The 22227-nt window shown below is 36.1% G+C and overlaps 3 protein-coding genes across 4 annotated transcripts in view; 2 read left to right on the plus strand and 1 right to left on the minus strand.

Annotated features, from left to right (window-relative positions):
* The window catches only part of LOC145640917 (uncharacterized), a 30885-nt gene extending 13666 nt beyond the window's left edge, over positions 1–17219 (plus strand). Inside the window, exons 6-11 of one of the 2 annotated variants that reach the window (XM_081692147.1) lie at positions 5672–5779; positions 6385–6487; positions 6571–6696; positions 7647–7840; positions 12940–13054; positions 17086–17219. In XM_081692147.1, the coding sequence (XP_081548273.1) occupies positions 5672–5779; positions 6385–6487; positions 6571–6696; positions 7647–7840; positions 12940–13036 (628 nt within the window). In that variant the 3' untranslated portion in view covers positions 13037–13054; positions 17086–17219. Of the gene's footprint in view, positions 1–5671; positions 5780–6384; positions 6488–6570; positions 6697–7646; positions 7841–12939; positions 13231–17085 lie in introns of those variants that run through there. The other variant, XM_081692146.1, reaches the window with a different exon arrangement.
* On the plus strand, positions 16119–17110 carry LOC145640012 (uncharacterized). The gene is made up of 3 exons (XM_081691322.1): positions 16119–16393; positions 16526–16714; positions 16834–17110. Exons 1-3 carry the CDS (start codon positions 16119–16121, stop codon positions 17108–17110), a joined length of 741 nt encoding a protein of 246 aa, XP_081547448.1.
* A 2553-nt stretch (positions 17220–19772) lies between the features above and the next one.
* Positions 19773–20680, minus strand: LOC145640013 (uncharacterized). The gene is made up of 2 exons (XM_081691323.1): positions 20117–20680; positions 19773–19967 (listed from the first exon to the last, which is right to left on the minus strand). The coding sequence occupies exons 1-2, from the start codon at positions 20678–20680 to the stop codon at positions 19773–19775; spliced, it is 759 nt and encodes a 252-aa protein (XP_081547449.1).
* Positions 20681–22227: the final 1547 nt, after the last annotated feature.

Genomic DNA, 22227 nt, shown 5'->3' on the forward strand with positions numbered 1-22227 from the left:
CTTTTGTTTTTTCTCTCAAAATTGAAACACGAAATGATGAATCACTCAATTAAGAAGCCAAAACAAGTGAATTTAACATCAATTTAGAAGCATTACATATTTCTTAATTGAAATCACAATTACTTTTGCCATTTTTAATTGGAGAAATATTGAAATCCTTGTATTTCTAGGGTAAATCGTTGTAAATGAGATTAAGTTGGTTGTTAATACGAGGTTTAGGCTTAAGTTTTGGAAGAAAAAAAAAATTCGCCCACACTTGCCGGATTTTGTTGTCGGAGAATCCAAATGGGTAGTGCTACTCAAACTTTTTAAATTTAGTGGGTAGTTTTTTAGTAGATAAAAATTCGCCCACACTTGCTGGATTTTGTTGTCGGAGAATCCAAATGGGTAGTGCTACTCAAAATTTTTAAATTTAGTGGGTAATTTTTTAGTAGATAAAAATTTTAAGCGAGTAACTGTTGACAAAATAACCTATTAGATAGGTAGTTGTTGATAATTTTTCCAGAAAACAATTATGGTCTATAGTAATAACAAAGTATAAACTTAAGAATGTTACACGGTACGTGGGACGTTTTGGAACGTGGGACGGGAACGGGAACGGGGAACGTAGGCTTTAGAGTTCCCGGAACGTATGATTCTAGTTCTCGATTTTTTTTAATTAGAATTTTCTTTTTTATTAGACTTTAAATTTTTTTTTGAGGGAATATTAGACTTTAAATTTATTAGACTAAATCACTAAAACTGAAAAGTACTCGTAATCAACTACTTCGTATTAACCAAAAAATAAATAAAAGGATATAATTGTACACTACTATCAGTACATACCTAAAAACTAGGCACTAAAAATAAGATAATAATAAAAAGAAAAGATTACAGCTGTACATGACTACATGGAGTAAAAACAAGGTGCTAGTAATAAAATAATACAGTAAAAAGAAAAGATAAAAAGGTAGGGGTCCACCATTTTGTTTAAAAATTAGGTTAGGGTTATTTTAATCATTTACAGCCGTCAAGGACCCTTCTTCTTCCTTCTACTCACTTCTTTTTTCATTTTCCTCCATTAATAGAACTTGAAGCTTTAATTATATTTAAAAACTCAAGAAAACAGAAGATTCCTTTGCCTATAAGTGGGTACCCTATCAAACACGAACCAGATCGTGAACCACCATGAACCGGAAAGAGTAAGTTCCGCGTTTCGGGACACGCGTCCTGGTTCGCGGAACGCGCCGTATCTTTGCTTAAGATTAATTATAGGATTTTTTGTAAAAAAAAACTACCCCAAAATGTACCATGTATTGAAATAACAACCTATTTTTTAAAAAAAATTAAAAATAACCACCCATATGTTACAAAACATGTAGGTTTTACCACCAGACCTATACTCCGACCAGTTTTCCGAGCATGGGCCCCATATAACGACTGTTTTTTTATTCTTATTAAAGTTGTTACTCGATTTATTTCCTCCCTTGTTTCCCAAACTACTCCCAAACTTAAAATTCTTCATTTTTTTCAACAAATTCTACCAATTTTTACTCCAAGTTTTGCAAATTGATAAGCGAATCCTTTGAAGAACACTCTTAAATTTTTTTACACCAATTTGTACAACAAGGTAATTGAAGAACGCACTTAATTTTTATTTTTGTTTAGTTAATTTGCAATGTTTAATGAAGTAGATTTCAAGTTATACGATATTTGTTGTTTAGAATGTGTTTTATTAGGAACTTAATGATGTAATTGTTGTTTGATTCATTCAATTTGACTTGAATTGGAAATTCGGTTCTTCATAATGAAATTGTGGGGCACATGCTCGAAAAATTGGCCGGAGTATAGGTAGGGGTGATAAAACCTACAATTTTGTAAAATATGGGTGGTTATTTTTAATTTCAACAAAAATGGATGGTTATTTCAACACATGTTAAATTTTAGGGTAGTAATTTACAAAAAATCCTTAATTATATGTAAAGAACTTTTATTATAGCTAATCAAATAACTTTAGAATAAATAAAAAAGCAATCACTAAATGTCATCTAAATTATGGTTATTATCCATATAAAATATACAAGTACATTTTTAGTTATTTTTGTAAAAGATAATTACTCTGATATGAATAGACCAACGTTACAAGGAACGCGGTACGGTGCCACGAATCGCGAACTGATTCGTGCGAACCAGAACGCGGAACAAACGCGAACTGAGTCGCTAGTGGTCGCGAACCAGAACGCTGAAGGTGGCGACTCCTAGTTGTGGCTGACCGAAGACGGTTGTTCTCCCTATGCAACTTCTAATGGGTTGTTTCCCGACATTTGCAGTGCAATATTCTCTCTCTTCCTTCTTTCACGTGCATTGCTTATTTAATTTTTGAAAATTTTCTGACTTTTTTCTCTCTCCTCTCTCATGTTTTACATAGCAGTAACATTTTACTAGGGTGGCAGGTAGGGTTTTGTTTCAATTGGTGAATGGGCTTAAACCTCTATCAACAACCGGGCCTTTTTTCAATGAGCAACTTGGGCCTTCTATTTTATATACTCTAATTTTTTAGCAATCCACTCACCTAAATACATATTTTTGGAGGAATTATTATATATTTGTGTTTATTTTAATTTCTAATATAAAATCTATTAATAAAAATCACCTATATTTTTTTTTTTTATTAATTTACTATTTCGTACCCAATCGTATCGGATTCACCACGGGTAGCGTTCCGCGTATTCGTTTCCGTACCACGTTTCGAATCGAATCCCGTTCCTTGTAACATTGGAATAGACATTTTATTCTTCTTCCTTTTTTTTTTTTTTTTTTTTTTTTAAATATCCAAATAAAGTTAATAGTATGATTCATTATACGATACATACCTTGTAATTTATCATGTCCTATTTTTGTATTGTCCATTGAAGTATACATCTACTGCATTTATGTCTTGTTTTTTTAAAATGTAAAATACATACATACTTGATATATTTATTCAATTTAGTTTGAAATATATACTACTTTAAAATGTAAAATATATACATACTTGATATATTTATTCAATTTAATTTGAAATAGGGGTAAGAAAATTAGATTTTTTATAGAAAATAACACCACTAAAAAGTCACAATTTTGATGATAACATCACAAAATTTCAAAGTTTTATTATAACACCACAAAAAAACCTAAAAAATTGATTTCACCACCACCTAACAGATTCTTGGATGGAATCCGTTAAGTGGGGTCACGTTGCCACATGACATTATATTATTTGTTAAAAAAAATAAAAAAAAAAACCCCAAATTTAACCCAGCCGTAACCCTAAACAAACCCCACCACCACCACTGCCGGCAACCCAACCCCGCCGCCAACACTTCCTTCCTTTCATATCCCAGCTGACGGCCTGACGCACCACCTAGCCCAACCCAAAACACTCCTGCCGACGCACCATCCCAGCACAACCCGAAACACCTCAACCACAGCCACCACCGCGCAAAATCACCCTCTTTCCCTCATCCTTAAAACGGCCAATTCGACCATTGAAATCGACCGTTTTGGGTTTCCTTGATCGATTTTGGCCATTTTTAGGGTGAAAGGGTAATGGATTGGTGGTTTTCGGCCATTGTCGGTTTCTTTAGAGGCTAGGTGGTGTGTTTCAAGGTTGGGTTTCGTTGGTTGCTGGCCGGAATTTGTTGGTGGTGGCTTGTTTCAAGGCTGGGGCTTGGTGGCGTACTTCTGGCGACGTCAAAGGTCAGGATAGGGTAGAGAGAGGGGTTGCCGGCGGTGGATGTTAGGGTTGTCGGTGGTGGAGCTGAGGTTGGGTTAGGGTTTAGGTTTCTTATTTTTTTAAAAAAAAATTTTAATCCACTAAATGAGCGACACGTGTACGTGGTGGGTCCCATTAACGGATTTCATCCAAATGATCTGTTAAGTGGTGGTAAAATCAAATTTTTGTGTTTTTATGTGGTGTTATAATAGAAGTTTGAAATTTTGTGGTGTTTTAATCAAAATTGTGACTTTTTTGTGGTGTTATTTTCTAAATAAACCAAAGATACACGGAACGCGGGACGACGGCACGTTCCGCGAACCAGGACGCGTGTCCCGAAACGCGGAACTTACTCGTTCCGGTTCGTGGTGGTTCGCGATCTGGTTTGTGTTTGATAGGGTACCCACTTATAGGCAAAGGAATCTTCTGTTTTCTTGAGTTTTTAAATATAATTAAAGCTTCAAGTTCTATTAATGGAGGAAAATGAAAAAAGAAGTGAGTAGAAGGAAGAAGAAGGGTCCTTGACGGCTGTAAATGATTAAAATAACCCTAACCTAATTTTTAAACAAAATGGTGGACCCCTACCTTTTTATCTTTTCTTTTTACTGTATTATTTTATTACTAGCACCTTGTTTTTACTCCATGTAGTCATGTACAGCTGTAATCTTTTCTTTTTATTATTATCTTATTTTTAGTGCCTAGTTTTTAGGTATGTACTGATAGTAGTGTACAATTATATCCTTTTATTTATTTTTTGGTTAATACGAAGTAGTTGATTACGAGTACTTTTCAGTTTTAGTGATTTAGTCTAATAAATTTAAACTTTTAAAGTCTAATATTCCCTCAAAAAAAAAATTTAAAGTCTAATAAAAAAGAAAATTCTAATTAAAAAAAATTCGAGAACTAGAGTCATACGTTCCGGGAACTCTAAAGCCTACGTTCCCCGTTCCCGTTCCCGTCCCACATTCCAAAACGTCCCACGTACCGTGTAACATTGAAATAAACCAGAAAATTAAGTCCATTAAAAAACACTTTTAACTTATGTAATATCATTTATTTACCAACTGCAATTTTAGTTTTATTTCCAATGACTTCCGAGCTTCATTCTCCTCATTTTATTTCCAATTCAGTTATTCAGATATGTTAAGGCTACGTTTTTTTTTATCTTGACTTACAAGACATTATAACTTATTTAGTTACAAATTGGTAGAGTTGCTTTAAAAACCCTCATCAAAACTACTTATAAACTTATGGACTTATTATTTCAATATATATATATATATATATATATATATATATATATATATATATATATATATATATATATATATATATATATATATATATATATATATATATATATATATATATATATATATATATATTATTAAAATGTATATTAATCATTTTCAAAACAACTTATTTAAATTAATAATTTACTTTTTTTTTTGGAAGGAATTAATAATATACTTTAAAGTAAAGCTTTTATTGTTAGTCGAACTTTTATTTAGTTAACGAGTATTCATATTTAATGATAATTGTCATGGATTTTACTCCATTAAACAAATTATATTTTTTTTTATTATTTTTGAAGTAATAATAATTAAATTTAATAACATCGTTGCATAGGTCCTAATTTGATTTAATTACTCATTTCTTTTATCACATTTACCAATGCTTAAATTCCATCGTAAATAAAACTAATTTATCAATATTTAAAAGTTATAAATAGTTGATATTTTGAATATACATTTCGAGAGGAATCAAACAAGATCCCACGTGACTTTTTTTTTTTTTTTTTTGAAATATGTGAATCAAACAAGGTAGTTAAAATAGAGTTTATGAATAGTGTTAAACCACTTAAATTTCAAAACACGCCAAATTGCCAACTACTATCTGCTCTTTCCACCATGAAATCCATGACAATTCCTATTGCAGTGAGGTGATATTGACTTTGGGCCGCTCAAGAACAGTGATGGAATTTCTCTGTGCAGCAAAGGAGAAAAAACGATCGTTTCGGGTATTTGTGGCAGAAGGCGCTCCAAGGTACTCTCAAGTCCCATTTTTTTCTTAATATAGTGTATACTATAAGATGTTTGAGACTTTGAGGGATCCATTATCAGTCAATTTTGTTGCATACAAATGCAAATCTGTTATGATTTTTTTTATTATTTTTTATTATTATAATCATGATAATAAAACTAGGAATTTTTTGAAAAAAGGAGTGCTTTGATCTGGAGTGGCTTACCATTTTGTATCTTCATTTTCGGAAATATTACAAATAGTCTGATGTTCAGTTCCCCTTCTTTTATTCTTTTCCTCCTTAATGTTGTTGCTGATTTCTCTTAAAAACTCGAAGGAACTCTCAACCTCATGAAAATTCATCCAATGAAAGGGATGGGGAAAGCGATTTTTCTTTCAGCTTATATAAAAGTATCTTGAAAAAACAATGATTTAATGCATGGAACTCTGTTAATATGGAACTCTGCTTATCTACCGCTCTATTGCTGTGTAAGTCTTGTTGGTTTCTTATTGCATACAATAGCAACAGTTGATCACGTTGGGATTTGGTAAAAGGCTACATTGCCTTGATAGATGTCTTGTGTCTTCATAACTTTTGCCTTAATCTTATGTGTACATGTTGGAGCTAGGTACCAAGGGCATGTTCTTGCCAAAGAATTAGTGGCTAGAGATCTGCAGACCACTGTAATCACTGACTCGGCTGTTTTTGCCATGATATCTCGTGTGAATATGGTATAATTTCGACTATTTGTTCAACATGTTAATGGTTTTCTTAAGTCTGGGAAAATTCAGATATTCAAGCTTCCTGTTTTAAGGTCATTGTTGGAGCTCATGCCATCATGGCTAATGGTGGAGTGATAGCCCCTGTTGGCTTGAATATGGTTGCTCTTGCTGCTCAAAGGCATGCTGTCCCATTTGTGGTAGTTGCTGGAAGTCACAAGGTAATTGGCTCTGAATCCCTTATACGTATTCGTGCCTTAATTAAATATATGGTTTGAGTATCCCTCTTCATTCTTTCTGTTTTGAGTTTTTGGTTTTAGGCTGAAAAATATATCGACCCTAATTCTTTGATTGATTCAGATTATGTTTTTTTAGTTTTACATGTTATGAGGGTAGTTTGCGTTGTTTCTGTTATTAAATCTCCCTTATGGAGTTATTGTTGCTCAGTTTATTTTTACTGGTCTATGGTCTACTAATAATTGATTTGTGATGGGAAATTATGCGGTTGCAAGTCAAATGTCAGATCTTTGTCTACAATTGATTCAAAGATCATATAATAATTGTTAGTTTCTTACATTGTACATAATAGACAATAATTGCAATTTTACTAAAAAAAAAGTTCTATTTAATCAAATATGATAGTTCATATGTATTTCTTAGATTTAGATTTATATTGTAGATGTTGTATGACTTTCCATTAGATTGATTAAATTTAGTTAAAGAAAAATCTAAATATAAATAAGAGCCTTATCATTTGGTATTGGTTTTATGATTGGAAAATTTTCACTTTTGTGCCCTGTTATTTCATTATTTCCACTTTGCCCCGTGATTTTGCTGCTCTATGCCTCTATTATTTTACTAATTCCACTTTGGTGCTATGTTGTTTCACTAATTCCACTTTACCTTTTTTTTTTTTTTTTTTTTTTTTTTTGTGCTTGGTAGTTTTGTGTTTCCATTTTAGTGCCTTGTACTCTGACTTAATTATCACTTTTTACCTTGTGGTTTGAAATCTCTCACAAATCCACATGTTACTTTCGAAGATAATTAAAAAAAAGAGATGATTTAGTTTCTGCTATGGATTTTTGTGCTCTTGATTTTTTGCTCTCTTTCTTAGAGATGATTCGCATGATTCATATAGCAAATGAGTTTGTTTATGCTTGACTTGTGACAGTTATGCCCCTTATATCCTCACAATCCTGAGGTCTTACTCAACGAGCTGAAATCTCCATCTGATTTGCTGGATTTTGGAGAGTTCTCAGATTGTTTAGATTTTGGATGTGGCACTGGTGAACCACTATTGCATGTTGTCAACCCTGCATTTGATTATGTGCCACCAAGTCTCGTGAGCCTCTTTATTACGGACACGTAAGCTCTTTTAGGCTTATTATTTTTGTTTAAAAGGCTAAATATTATACTATGCAAGTGGGTTGATGCTATGTTACTCGGACTCGGGTACCCATGTCCGACACGGGTACGTATCCAAGTGTCCGACTCGGCTATTTTGTGAAATTTTTTTATGATTTTCAACTGAAATGAAGTGTCCATGTGTCATACCCATGTCCGAGGGTCAAGGGTCCGACACGGGTACTTGAGGTAAAATGAAGAGTCCGAGTAACATAGGGTTGATGCTTTGCACATTGCATTAATTTTATCTGGATATGTTTACATAATAACATAATTCCTTTTAAATTGTCAATTCTTCTTATCCCCTCTCCCCCCCCCCCCCCCCCTCCCACCCAAACATCTTGCTAAAAGGTAACAATTAGCTTGGGGTCATGTAAGAGAGGTTGATTTTCTTTCAATGTTAAAAATTATGGGGATCATGATTCTTCTCATGTGTACTTAGTTTTAAAAATTATGGGGATCATGTGACCGATGTAGGCTTCATGCCTAAGTGCACAATTTCCAAAAGAAAGACTTATTTCCTTTGTTACAGTTGATGTGGTATTTGTTTTTCACTTTTATTTATTTTCAAATTTTTATAATCTCACATGATTTGCTGCCTCCCTAAAGATAAAAAGATAACACTATTAGATGATTGGATAAGAGAGAATGTGATTTTGCATATTCATTTTTGCTTTTATGATTTTGGCCAACAAACACCAAATTTCCACCACTTTATGATGATTTGATGTAATTTTCAACATCAAATTTTTACAATGAATGTGGTAGAGAAGTGGAACCATATTGTTTGCAAGTCTTATTTCCTGTAAGCATGAGCGGAAACATACTTGTTGCTTGATGAGTGTCTCAATAGGCATGGTTCGGCGAAATTGGTTCCACGTGTGGGCACTTGAATTTAACTTCTTTAGCTAGATGTGACTGATGGAAAAAAGTCTCTTATTGAGGTTGTACTAGTGAATATTCTAGAAGTTTGTAAGTATTGTTGGTTTGAGTAGGGATGTATAATTAACAAAGAAGTTTTGAACTCGTGATGGGAGAGATTGTTGGAAATTTCAAATTGGTTAAGAAAAATAGTCCAAAATTGGAAGAGTGTTAAGAAGGTATCAAGCATATATGTTTGTCGTCATTTGCTCGATTTGTCATATGGTTTTAGGATGGAACCTCTTATACCTTGTATGATCATCTCTCCTTTTATCGTGGACCTTAACCTACTATTGCAAGGATATGTGACCATGTAATGATATTGGCATACTAGGCAATAATGCTAAGTTGATGAAGAAACTAGAAATAAAGGTTGAAGGATCTTGGTAGATTATATACTTTGAATGGAAAGGACGTTTGCTTATGAGTTTTCTCAAAGGTGTCGCTAAAATTTTGTTGGCTGTTGGAGAAGAACCATAGGATAATGCGCAGCGAACATGATTTAGTGATTAGATGAGGGTTTTGGAAGATGGTTATGTGTTCGGAGGATGTTTGATGATGGTGATGTGTTTTCAATGGTGGATGATTTTCCATTCTAACGATCTCTTGGTGGAAGTTTGTTGGGTTGTGGAGATGTTATGAACAAGCGTAGTTAGAGAAGGCATGATTGATGAAGCATGTCATGTGTGATTATGTGAAGTGACATTTTCAGAGATTGTGTGGATCATGTACAAGGTTGTGTGCCACTTTGTTGAGAAAAGGCGAATTATATGGCAAATGAGTGTAGTTCATGATACACGAATGTCGCATGTTATTGTTGTGCAAGTAAGAATAACTATAGAGAGCCAAAAAAATTAGTATTATGAACATTGAGAATGCCTTGTAAGTCATAGTGTCACACCTTACACATTTTTGAAAGTCCTAGTAGAATTTAGTGGTTTTTCTCATGTTAAAAGTCATGTGTCGCTTTAGTATAGATTCTTTCTTTTTTTTTCTTATTTAAATTTTTTACCATAACTTGATAACCCATCCTAACAATTAAATCAATTTCACACACACTCTACCCATCCAAACAATTTAAATTAACTAATTTAAAAACCTTAACTTGCATTAATTAGGCCTCTATCAATACATTCAAATCCATTAACAATACCAAGGACCTTAAACAATTAAATACTCCCCCTAAATGCTATAATCAACAACTAGCATGCTGGTTGGGTCTTTACCCAACTCCTAACTATGACGCTAGTCTTACATTATATTCAAACTCATATTAAGGGGGTGTTAGTTGGGGCTTTTTTTAATGGTACGGAATGGATGTGATGCCATTACAATGTTTAATTAGGCATTTTTAGGTAGAGTGTCTTACCCAAGGGGTTCTTAATCCACCCCATGCCCCTAGAATTTCATTCTACCCTACCTCTAAGTTTCTTACTTTAATGTAGACTGGCAAATGGGTCATTCGGGTAGGGTCATTTCGGGTCGGGTTAAGTTCGGGTCGGGTCGGGTCATTTCGGGTTTCGGGTTGATTTCGGGTCGACTGATAATCGGGTCGGGTCAGGTTTCAGGTCGAGTTCGGGTTGGGTCAAGTTTGGGTCAGGTCAGTTTGGGTAAGGTCAATTTTCGGGTCGAGTCATATTCGGGTGATTCATTGGGTTAAATTCAACTCTGTATATATATTTATTAATTTATTTTTTGACGAAAAACTCACTATATTTATTAAAGCTATTTTTTCATGGATTATAGTAATTGATTGACTTTTATTAACTTTTTTTTTTTTTTTTTTTTTTTTTTTTGTGTTTAGAACTTTAGACTGAGAATCACTTTCAGGATCTCCTGAAACTAAGAGGGATGCTCTAACTAATTGAGTTATACCTCACTCTCTTATTGATCTTAGTTTTAATACGTACTCTTATTATCATTGTCATTGTTGTAATAATTTCTTTGAATTATTCTTATACTTCCTCCGTCCCAAATTACTCTTAACGATTTGACATTTTGCACTATTCACATATCTCACTTTGACCATCTTTTTTAGCTATTATATGAAAGTCAATGTAGTCATGTAAGATGTTGTTGGGTCTATTTTAATGTATAATTTCCTAATATAAACTTTTTATAACTTATATAATTATTTACTAAAAGAAGTTAAAGGTCGGGTCATTTTCGGGTCTAGTCAACTTCGGGTCGGGTTGTTTCGGGTCTCGAGTCAACTTTGGGTCGGGTCATCTCGGGTTGGGTCATTTCGGGTTTCTGGTCAAGGTCGGGTCAATTCCACTTCCGGTCAGGTATGGGTCGGGTCGGGTTAATTCGGGTTTTGGGTCAATTTCGGGTCACTGATTTCGGGTCATTCGGGTCGGGTCATCGGGTCTGGGTCAGGATTGCCAGGTCTACTTTAATGCTTGCAACTATCAAATCTTATCATCAGGTAGCCAAAGCCACCCACAATCTTTGTTGCTTCCATCTCTCTTCTCACCTAGGTTTTTCTCTCCTTTGCTTTGTTGTTGCATTTCTTGTGATAGCCGTTCTTCAATATGCCTTGTTGGAATCTACTTTGACTCCTCTCATTTGTGGTTTTTGTCTTCTCCTTTAAACTCAGGCATAGCCAACTAGCTATTGTTGCTGTGTTGGTGTGCTGATGTGTTGTTATAAAGGTCTGTCATTTGCTGCTCAATTTTCTCTTCTTTGTTAAACTCAGCAGCTTGCCTCCCTTCCTATTTTGTCTCTCCACCAATGAGCCGTGGAAGTTGATGTGTCTACATATGGAGGGTGATTAACAAAGGAATAGGTGAAATTATTTTAATTTTTTATAAAAATTATTTATTGAATCTTAAATCTGATCTAATGCTAGCGTGAACCAGACATCAGCAATGGATATTGAATCCATACCAAAATTGAACCAGACAATTTTAGAAATTTAGAATGGTATGAGGTTTCGAGTCCATACCTCCTTGGTATGGATTTCCATATCAATCTATTCCGACTAGGTGAACCAAACCCCCAAGAGCTTTCAATAGCATAATTCAAGAAAGGTTTAGAAATTATTATCATAACACATTTCAAGCTTAATGGATGCAATTCTTCTCCTAATAGCTAGATAGAAAAGAGAATTTATGAGCCAAATATACTAAATCATCATCCATATGCAATGGACTCAAGTCAAACGGTCAAGCAAGAGTAGTTGATTGTTTGGCATAAATCGAAAAGAGTGTTTGGTACAGGCGGTAGCTTTAACCTACCAATCTCCAATAGTGATATATTTAGGCTATCAGTCTCCTAGTGCTAAGGTCAAATAACAAATAACCGAATGCCTTCATCCTATCTTATCCTCTTTTTTAACTGACAAAATAAATCAGCTGGCAGCTCCACTAAGGGGGGGTGTGGCTCCTTCACTTCACCTTATTTTTGCTGAACTGTAATTATTTTTACTAAACTGAAATTATTTTTACTAAAATGGAATTAATTTTACTAAACTGAAATTATTTTAACCGATTTTCTATTATATTTCTTCTTTAAAATTACTGATTTCAACTCAATTGAAATTATTTTTAGTGAACTAAAATAAATTTTACTAAACTAAAATTATTTTTACTGAACTGAACTTATTTTACTGAACTTATATTATTTTTGTAAGGTGAACTGACAGGGCCTTACTAGTTGCTTGTAAAAGGTTTTTTTTTTTTTTGGTGTGTGTGTGGATGTGGCGCGGGGGGGGGGGGGGGGGGGTCCAACACTGCTGTTTGTGATTCTGTGACTATCTTTTTGCCTTTTAGTATTTTAGTAAACAATATTCTCTTAGTGTAAAATCATCATCACTGCTATAATGGAGTCAACATGTGTTGTGTGGAAAGATATCTTTGAATTTTGCTCATGGGCAATTTTGGTAGACTTCAATAGTACATTACACCATTAAGGAACAGATAAGGCGTAGATGTATCACAGAATGACCTTTTATTGTAAATGAATAGAGATTCTTCCAACTTTATACTTGTTATCGTCTGGTCTTAATGAATTTTTTGAATGAAATTATTTGTTTGTCTTTTTTGTTACTTTTGTTGTGTTTTATGCATTAACTTCCTTCTAACATACGAAGTACAATATTGCTCAGACTCCTGACTTAATGTTTGCTTCCTCTGCAGAGGAGGGCATAATCCATCATATATGTATAGGCTGATTGCAGATTACTACTCTGCTGAAGATTTGGTTATAAAACGAAAGCCAACTGCTGGAAAGTAACCTTTGTCATTTTGTCTGGTACGTTGAGCAAATTTTTATATGTCCATGTTTGTGTACGTAGTATATTTTACAGAAAGTTAAGCTTCACCCTGATTCTGCTGATAATTTTAAACATGTAGTGTTGATGTAAGTCCTTCATATAATTAGTTCTACCTCTTCTTTTGATATATCCATTTAAATTATTCACAATTTAATTATGTATTTTGTTTCATTACCTCTTCCTGAAGCATATGCAACTGCAAAGCATATGGCCACACTATCTAGGATGATAAGATTTGGGTATGGGTATTAGACTTGGATGATTAGTCCTTCCCCTCTTTATCCCTTTCTTGATTCCATTTCCTTTATCCTTTGCGAACCAAATGCCCCCTAAGTGCTTTTCCATGTTACAAAACAAAAGTACCAATGACGTCACAATTTGACCATAAGGAAAAGATCCACTTACATTCGTCGTATTGGCTTGAACTGAGAGTTGGTTTGCAATGTTTTGAGTGCTATGTTCACAGTATGCACGACACAAGGATTTTAGAAAATGTAATTTTGGTTTCTATACTCAAATCCACCGCTTTTAAGCACGCAGCATTACCGGTGATGATTTGAATAACAATATGAAATCCTTCATTGCCAATAACATCTTGGAAAAGATAAGCAACATACTCTGCATCTTTTATATTACCTTTTGTGTCAAAAGCTTTGAGAAACATAGATCCTGCTCCACTTGATGCAGCCTTAATGTTGATGATAGGCCTTTTTTCCATTTGATCATATTAAGGACATAGTGACATTGCCTTCCTCTTCTAGTTAAATTAAAAATTTTAGACTAGCTTTCTCTCTCTACAAGACCACGTCGGCGGATTGTGCGATGATATTAAGACCAAGACGACTAGCATTCTTGTTTTCAGATCATGCGGCTATTATTCTATGTGATTCAGAGAGCCAGGATCAGGCTAAACGACCTTATAGAATTGAAAATTGGTGTTGTCGGCGGAGGAAGTTCAGTCTATTATAGTATCGGTTTTATCGTCGTTTTTAGCTGGTTCACCGATGTTTTCTTTGTCGCGAAAGCTTTCAATTATTAAGAATCGTTTGCTAGCTTGGTGTACTTCTCATAAGAAAGCTTGGGGGGATTAATTGGAAAACTTGGCTTCAGATATTAATCAGGAAGAATTCAATATGGATTGTCGGGCCGATCTTTGTCTTTTCATTACTACAAAGGAGGAATAGTTAGCAGATGTTCATGCGGCCTTTCGGTGCCAACGTGCCAAAATCAGATGGTATGCCATGAGGGAAGTTCATTCTAAGTTGTTTTTCTCTTTGGTTCAGTCTGGCATAGACGTAATGTCATCCACCCTGCCTATACGTCTACTGTTCCGGAATCTTCTCGGTGGGACCAATTATAATTACCCTCTCTTTCTTCATAACATATACAACAACTAATGCTTCATTTTCCAGATATTGAGATTCGAGACACTAGTTTGCTATCGATGACAATAAGGCTCCTGGTCCAGATTGTTTTCCTTAGGCTTTTTTCAAGACTCATTTGCAAGATGTAGGCCCAATTGTTGTTTCTGTGGTTCAGTACTTCTTTGCTCACGGTTATATGCTTAAGGAGTGGAATCGTACCTTTCTTTTCCTGCTTCCTAAGGTGGATTGTCCAGAATTGGTTCTTTAGTTTAGGGCAATGTTCTTTACAAATGCATTGCTAAATGTCTTACGGGTCGTCTTTGGCTGATTTTGCCTTTCTTGGTGTCGGATTATCAGAATGTTGTTGTTCCGGGGTGAATGTTATCAGATAATGGTTTGATTGCTCACGAGGTTTTGTCATTTATGAATGCTTTTAAGGCTCGTAAGCGATTTTATGCAGCTCTCAAATTAGATATGAATAACGCCTATGACCGTGTTAGTTGGGACTTTTGGCTGCATACCCTTCAGGCTTCATATTATTCACCAGTGCATCCCTACAGTCTCATACCAAGTCTTGGTTAACGACAATCCTTCACCCACTTTTCAGCCTCGTTGCGGTCTTCGTAAGGGGGATCCTCTCTCTTCATATCTTTTTGTACTTTGTATGGAGGTTTTCTCTGCATTCTTATGTCAGAGGAGCAATCTTTGATCCACAACATTCGTATTTCATGGGGGGCTCCTTCTATTTCACATTTGTTTTTTTGCCGATGACTCATTGTTGTTCTTCCAAGCGTCTCCTACTGCTTGTGACCATCGTCTAGATGTTATCCAAAAGTTCTGGAAGTGTCTGGACAAATGATTAATCTCCAAAAATCTTTTGTCAAGTTCAGCCCGAATACTCGAGATTATTCGGCTCGGTGCTTGAGTCTTCAACACAAGTCGTCCCTTGGTTCTCACTTGGGTTTACCAGTTGACCAGGCAAGAGTAAGGTTTCAGAATTCCGATATTTAATTGATATATTTTCTAATCGTCTTTCACATTTGCCTCTCTCAAATTATCGGTAGCAGCTAAATTTTTCATTATAAATTCAGTTTTGGTGGCATCTTTTAATCATTTCTTGTCGATTTTCCGGATCCTGGCCACTATATGTCATCTCATTGATAGCATGCTTGCTCGGTTTTTGTGGCGCTCCTCTTCCTCTTCCGGGGGGTTGGCCTTTCGTTCTGCCTCTTTGTTACATCTTCCTAAGGGTTTGGGTGGCTTAGGTCTTCGAAACTTGGAGAATTTTAATCGGGCCTTGATTGCCCGACAACGTTGGCGTATTCATCACCATCATCAGTTGTTAGTCTCTAAAGTTTTTTGTGCGAAATATCCTTCTCTTCGCTCCTTGGGCTTGGATAGGATTCGACGACCTTATTGGGGTTGTCGTGGTTTGTCGGATGGAGAGTTAACCTTGGTCAAAGGTTTAGCTTGGAAAGTGGGTTCAGGTTCGAATGTTTGCATTCTCGAGGATGATTGGGCCCTGGGAGGTTCGGTGCAATTTAAACCTTCTGTTTGAGTCGGAGGTTCCTACTTTATTATTCCATGATCTGGCGCGTGGGACTCTTCTCTGATCCATCGGCTCTTTGATAGTAATTCCGCTTAACGCGTTCTTTTGGCGGAGTGGCCTCAGCGTCCGATGGATGATATTGTATACTTAAATTTTACACGGGATGGTCGCTTTTCTACGAAATCGGCTTATACTTTGCTGGTTCCTCAGTCTATGCATTCAGTTGTTAGTGAACCAGTTCCTTCCTCTTGGTGGAAACGATTTTGGGGTTTGCCTCTCCTTCCTCGATTTAAGATGTTTTCTTGGAAGATGTTGCATGATGCTTTACCCCTTTCTTCAATTTTGTGTTCGAACGGTCTTCCTGTCAATCCGGTGTGCATTTTCTGTCATGGTGATTTCGAGATGTTTTCTCATCTTTTCCGTGATTGTCGTATATACGTCCACATTTGGAGCAAGATCTTTTGGCACTTGATGGTCATCTTCTGCTAGCTAAACCAATTAATGACTGGTTTATGGATTTGATATCGGACTTTCAGCGATCTAAGAATTTTGAAGGTCCTTGTGTCTTTTGTCTGCTTCCTCTGGGCTATTTGGGTTACGCGTAATGAATGCATTTTCAGGCAGGCAGTTTGGTCTCCTTCTATGATTTTCCACCTCTCTATGGACTGGGTTGCCCAGGTTTCTCAGGCTAGAGTTTTTCAAATTCAGCCATCCTTCTCCCACAGGTGTCGATCTTCCCCACGGAGACCTTTGGTTTCATTGTGTGTGAGAGGTAGTCCTACTGATCCTCTTGACCATTGTCTACTTTTTGATGGTGCTTGGAACTGTGAGGACAATAGTGCAGGCAGGTTTATTCTGATAAGGTGCTTGACGGTAGTGCTAGGGCCTGTAAAACTACATCTGCTCTTCAGGCGGAACTTCAAGCTTGTTTTTTGGCTCTTAAGGCATCCATTCGTAAGGGTTATCTTTGTCTTCTCATCTATACGGATTGTGCCGCCTTGGTTTCCTTGTTCCGGCACACTAATTCGGCTGATATTTCTTGTGCTTGGCAGCTTCAAGATGTTAATTACATTCTTCCTCAACTTTCTGCTTGCAGGATCTCTAACGTGCCTAGGGGATAGGTTACCCCCGCGCCCTGGCTGTGCGTGGTCGACAACTTCGTTTCCTTTGTTGGTCTCTTTAGTTTGTGTTTTTTGTTTGGTAGTGATCTTTGTAAAATAAAAAATTGTTGTGTCTTGTTCTTAGAAATTTTTTTAAGCGAAGTGTTTTGACTCTTTACGCTATTTACCCAATCCATTTTGATTAATGTTAGTAATTTTTACATGAGAAAAAAGAAATATAATCATGTGAGTATTTGTTGGAATCGTCTCAATATATAGTTTAACAATATTCAATTGTTATAATTTTTACTTAGTTGAATTTTTGCATTGGCATACGTGTCCAACAGAACCGTTTCACTTAAAGAAAAATACGAAGGGAGTATAATAATGTCATATACTTTGTATAAAATAGTGGATCGGAATGATTACGCTTCTCAACTTCACCTCGCCTCACTTCCATGGTTCTTGACTGATTTGATGAACTCTATTTTGCTCCATCCAAGTAGCCATATGTTCCATCATATGCGTAAATTATCTTAAAATGTGTCTATTGTAAATTTTTGTTATAAAATAGATGAAGGAAAAATTAAAAGGAATATGTAGAGAGTAATCTTAGTTACTTTTCTTCTTAGGCAATGCATATTATATATACATGAGAAAGATTTAACTCTCCATAGGTAATGAAGAGTCAGAACAATGCAAGAGTTACAAAGGGTTATTAAGGGATTGGAAGTAATAATGCTAAGAGGGTTAAAAAGGTATGCATAAGTACACATATAAAAACACACTTAACTAAATATATGTGTACTTATGCATACCTTTGTAACCCCCTAGCATTATTACTTCCGATCCCTTAAGGGGGTTACAAAGGTATGCATAAGAACACACTCAACTATATTTCATAATAATTTTGTTTACTAATTGGTTGTTGGTATAGCGGTGATTGGGATTTTGGGATTATACTAGGTAGGGAGGATCCGTGTTCGATCTCCCGCAACAACAATCTGGAGGGGATTGTAACCTAACCACTTAGAATTGATCCCCGAATCTGGATTAGCTCAAAGGATGAACCGGATGGAACAACAACAAAATAAAAAATTGTTTTAATAATCTATTAATGTAAGTTAAATGGGATACAGGCTAATACTTTAAAGATTTTTTTATATACATATATAATCAATTTAGATTGTGGCTTACCCTTTAATTTTGGAGAAGCCTCAACGTAAGTGCTATTTGTGTTTGTTTTCTTTGATAATTAGCTCGTTAGGTAGTTGTTACACTAACTGATATTAAAGTCTAGCGTCGTTGTTTCGTCATGCATTATTATTAATAATATTATTATTATTATTATTTTTTTTTTTTTTTTTTTTTTTTTTTTTTTTTTTGGCTTGCTTTTAGTGAGCAGGTCGTTGTCTCTGGGACATAGATTGTTGAGATGTACCGATACTACAAGGAACAACATCACCTAGCTTCTGCAAACCGAGAATATCTTCAATCGGCTCTGAAGAACGCTGAGCAGGCCCTTAACGGCATCAAGGCAGCAAAGGCCAAGGATGATGAGGAGCTCAAAACTTTGCGGGATAAGGTCAACAAATTTACCAACCTTGAAGAAGAGGTGAAGCTCTTCAAAACCCAACCGTTTGAAAAGAGCAAGGCTGCTGACCGACTTCCTATTGTGCAAAACAAGCTTTCTGATGCCAAAAATACCATCGGCACTTTGGAAGCTAAGATTCAGAAAATGGAGGCCGATAAGCCTGGCGTTCGTCAAAGAGCTGTCAACCGATACCTGAATTCTGCCGCGTTTATTGAGAGATTGCAGGATCGGTTTGACGACGGCTGGACTGCTGCTCAAAGATGTGTTGCTCATGCTGCCAGTTGGACCAAATCTTATTGGGCTAAGGTCGAGGATGCCTTTATCAATAAGGCTCATGCAAAGCCTTCTGGCTTTGAGCAACAGAAATTTACGGATGAAGACATCATCAACACTGCGCCAGCCGAGACTGGTGCTACAGTGGACCCCAGCATTCTGAATTCTCCTGTAGCTTAAAGGGGCGGGCATTCATCACCGACATCCTCATGCGACTCTTGTGTGATTGGGCCTTATCTGCTTTGAACTGCTTATGTTTAAGTTTTTAGTTTTTGAAAAAACTTGTAGTTTTTTTACAATGTTGTATTATCGGCATATACCCCTTTTTTGTAGTGATGCCTGCCGATTGTCATTCCAACGTTTTTATTTCTGTTAGAAGGTTGCCTAGAACTTTGTTGTTCAACACATACACATATGCTTAATCATTTTTACTTCCTGTTATATTTGTATATGATTGAACTTTTATATTTCAACTTGTCTCTGCTATAGTTCAAAAGGAATTGGATAATACTCATTTAAATGATGTGACTTATCGGCGTCTTAAAAATTGTCTTAAAACGACTCAAATTTTCGTTTTTCATGCTGTTTGTTTTGAGCGTTGGGCATTATCGGCATATACCCCTTTTTTGTGGTATACTACTTCCTGCCCGGCAGTGTATATATTCGCTTTGCTAGCAGTGTATATATTCGCTTTGCTATTATACACACTATCAATCTTTGTCTGTGTGTACACATATTTTAAACAACAATGTGACTCATTGTTGCTGTTTCAGAGTATAACATTGGTCACTCACTCCACCTTATACTTATGGTGAGTTAAGTACCCTTCTCGACAATCATAGTTATGGCTACGCCTCGAATTGGCATATACCAGTACATGATTTTGCCGGTATAATATCTTGAACCAACAACCGCACGAGTTAATGAATACAACTTGTCAGGTTGTAAGAACATTAACGTCATATAAGCGGTTTTAAGCTGTCCATCCCATTTATCCCATTTAACGATGGACTGTTAAATGGAGGATGCCTAATCAACTTATATATCAGAAGTCGTACCTTGTATTATTTATCGGTATTATCCAACCAAGATAATTCAAAAGTATTACATATTACATCATACTAAACATAATATTTTTTCAAGACTGTTGAGTTCCATACATTTTTCAATGGCTTTCCGTCTATTGTTTCTAAGTAGTAGGATCCTTGCATAACCATTTCTCTGATTCGGTATGGGCCTTCCCAGTTTGCCAATAACTTTCCATCAACATTCCCCTTTCCAGTAGTTGTCGTTCTTCGGAGGACTAAATCTCCTGTATTCAGCGGGTGATGGCTTATGCTTTTGTTATACGCTCTGGACATCCTGTCTTTGTAGGCTACCGAGTTGATTGTAGCCTTTTCTCGGAGTTTCGGTAGGAAATCAAGTTGTTGCCTCAGGAGTAGATCATTTTTCTCTTCAGAATAGTGCTGAATCCTGAATGTCGGCCACCCAACCTCATCCGTCACCACAGCTTCTGTTCCAAATATCAGATTGAAAGGGGATTCGCTTGTTGCTTCTCTGGTTGTAGTTCTGTTTACCCACAGTATTTCTAGCACAAGATTTGTCCATAAGCCCTTTGCATCTTCAATTTTCTTTTTGATTGCCGTTATTATCTTTTTATTTGCTGCTTCCGCCTGGCCGTTTGATTGTGGATGACACACCGCAGCATATGCAAATTTTACCATGTAAGGTCTTTTACTGGCTTGCAGTCAAATTCTGATTCGTGATCGAAAACCATTGCCATTGGTAACGTTTTTCCAAATGAACTTCTTCACTTCTGATGCCGATATCTTTGCAACTGCCTCTATTTATTTTATGAAATAATCAATTCCCACCAAAAGGAATTTTCTTCCGCCTGTAGCTGATGGAAATGGCCGTACAATATCCATCCCCCATTGTGCAAACGGAACTAGATTCAGTATCGGCATCAAGTCGTTCGAAGGAGATTAATGGTTGGGGCAAACTTTTGACATTTTTCACACCTTTTCATATATCGGATAGCATCTTCATTCATTGTCTGCCAGTAATATCCTCGTGTCATTGCGTCTCAGGATAGAGCACGGGTTCCAAGATGATTTCCATAGGTGCCCTCATGAATTTCCTCAATGAGTCTTGCAGATTCACAATATGTGATACATCTTTGCAACAGGAATGAGAAGCCTCTTGTACAGCTGCCCTTGATGTATGATGAACCACACACTATCTTTCCTCAACCTTCTTGACTCTCCTTTGTCAAGAGGCAACTCCCCATAAAGGATGTACTCCAATATCTTATCATACCACTGATTATCGTTATCTACACATAGAACCTGCTCCGAGGTCGCATCTATACTCCTTTGATTCAAGATTTCTACCATTACCGTTCTTTCTAAATCATCGAAACTTGAGCTTGCCAATTTTTCCAAGGCATCAGCTTGTGCATTTTGCGTCTTTAGGATCAACTGTACCTCAAAATGTTATAGTTGTGTCATTAGCTGATTGATCTTTTCAAGGTATTTTATCATTGCCGGCTCTCGGGCTTCGTAATCTCCACTGAACTGGCTTGATACTAACTGGGAGTCGATTTTCAATATCAAATGCTTAGCTTCTGCCGATATGGATAACTGAATTCCAGTTATGGCCGCTTCATACTCCGCTTCATTGTTGGCAGCCTTAAATTTGAATTTCAAAGCATACTCAAATATTGTACCATCCGGCGTTGTTATTAATATACCAGCCCCTGACCCAATTGATGTTGCCGATCCATGTACTGATACTTGCTAAGTTCCTGACGGCTCTTCTTTATCATTGTAGGATGTCTCCATAATGAACTCCGATAAGGCTTGGGCCTTAATCGACACCCTTGTCTTATAATGCAACTCATACTCCTATAATTCAACTGCCCATTTTAACAATTGACCTGATGTATCCATTATCTGTAATGACCTCTCCAGTGGATGATTAGTTAATATCTCTATTGGATGAGCATCAAATTAAGGGCACAGCTTTCTTGTCTCTATTACTACACCAAGTGCCATTTTTCTCTATCACTGGATATCTGTGTTCTGCTGCATATAACACATGGCTGACAAAATATATCGGCAGCTGATGCTTTTTTCTCTCTACCAGCAGTGCTGTAGCCATTGTTTTTGGTGAAGCCGATATGTACAACTGTAACTGTTCACCTCGTTCTGGTCTAGCAACTGTTGGCGGTTTTCTCGGGTGTTCTTTACCACCTCCAAATCTTCACTTT

The sequence above is a fragment of the Chenopodium album genome, chromosome 7, assembly GCF_948465745.1.
Source record: "Chenopodium album chromosome 7, dcCheAlbu1.1, whole genome shotgun sequence".
Lineage (NCBI taxonomy): Eukaryota > Viridiplantae > Streptophyta > Magnoliopsida > Caryophyllales > Amaranthaceae > Chenopodium > Chenopodium album.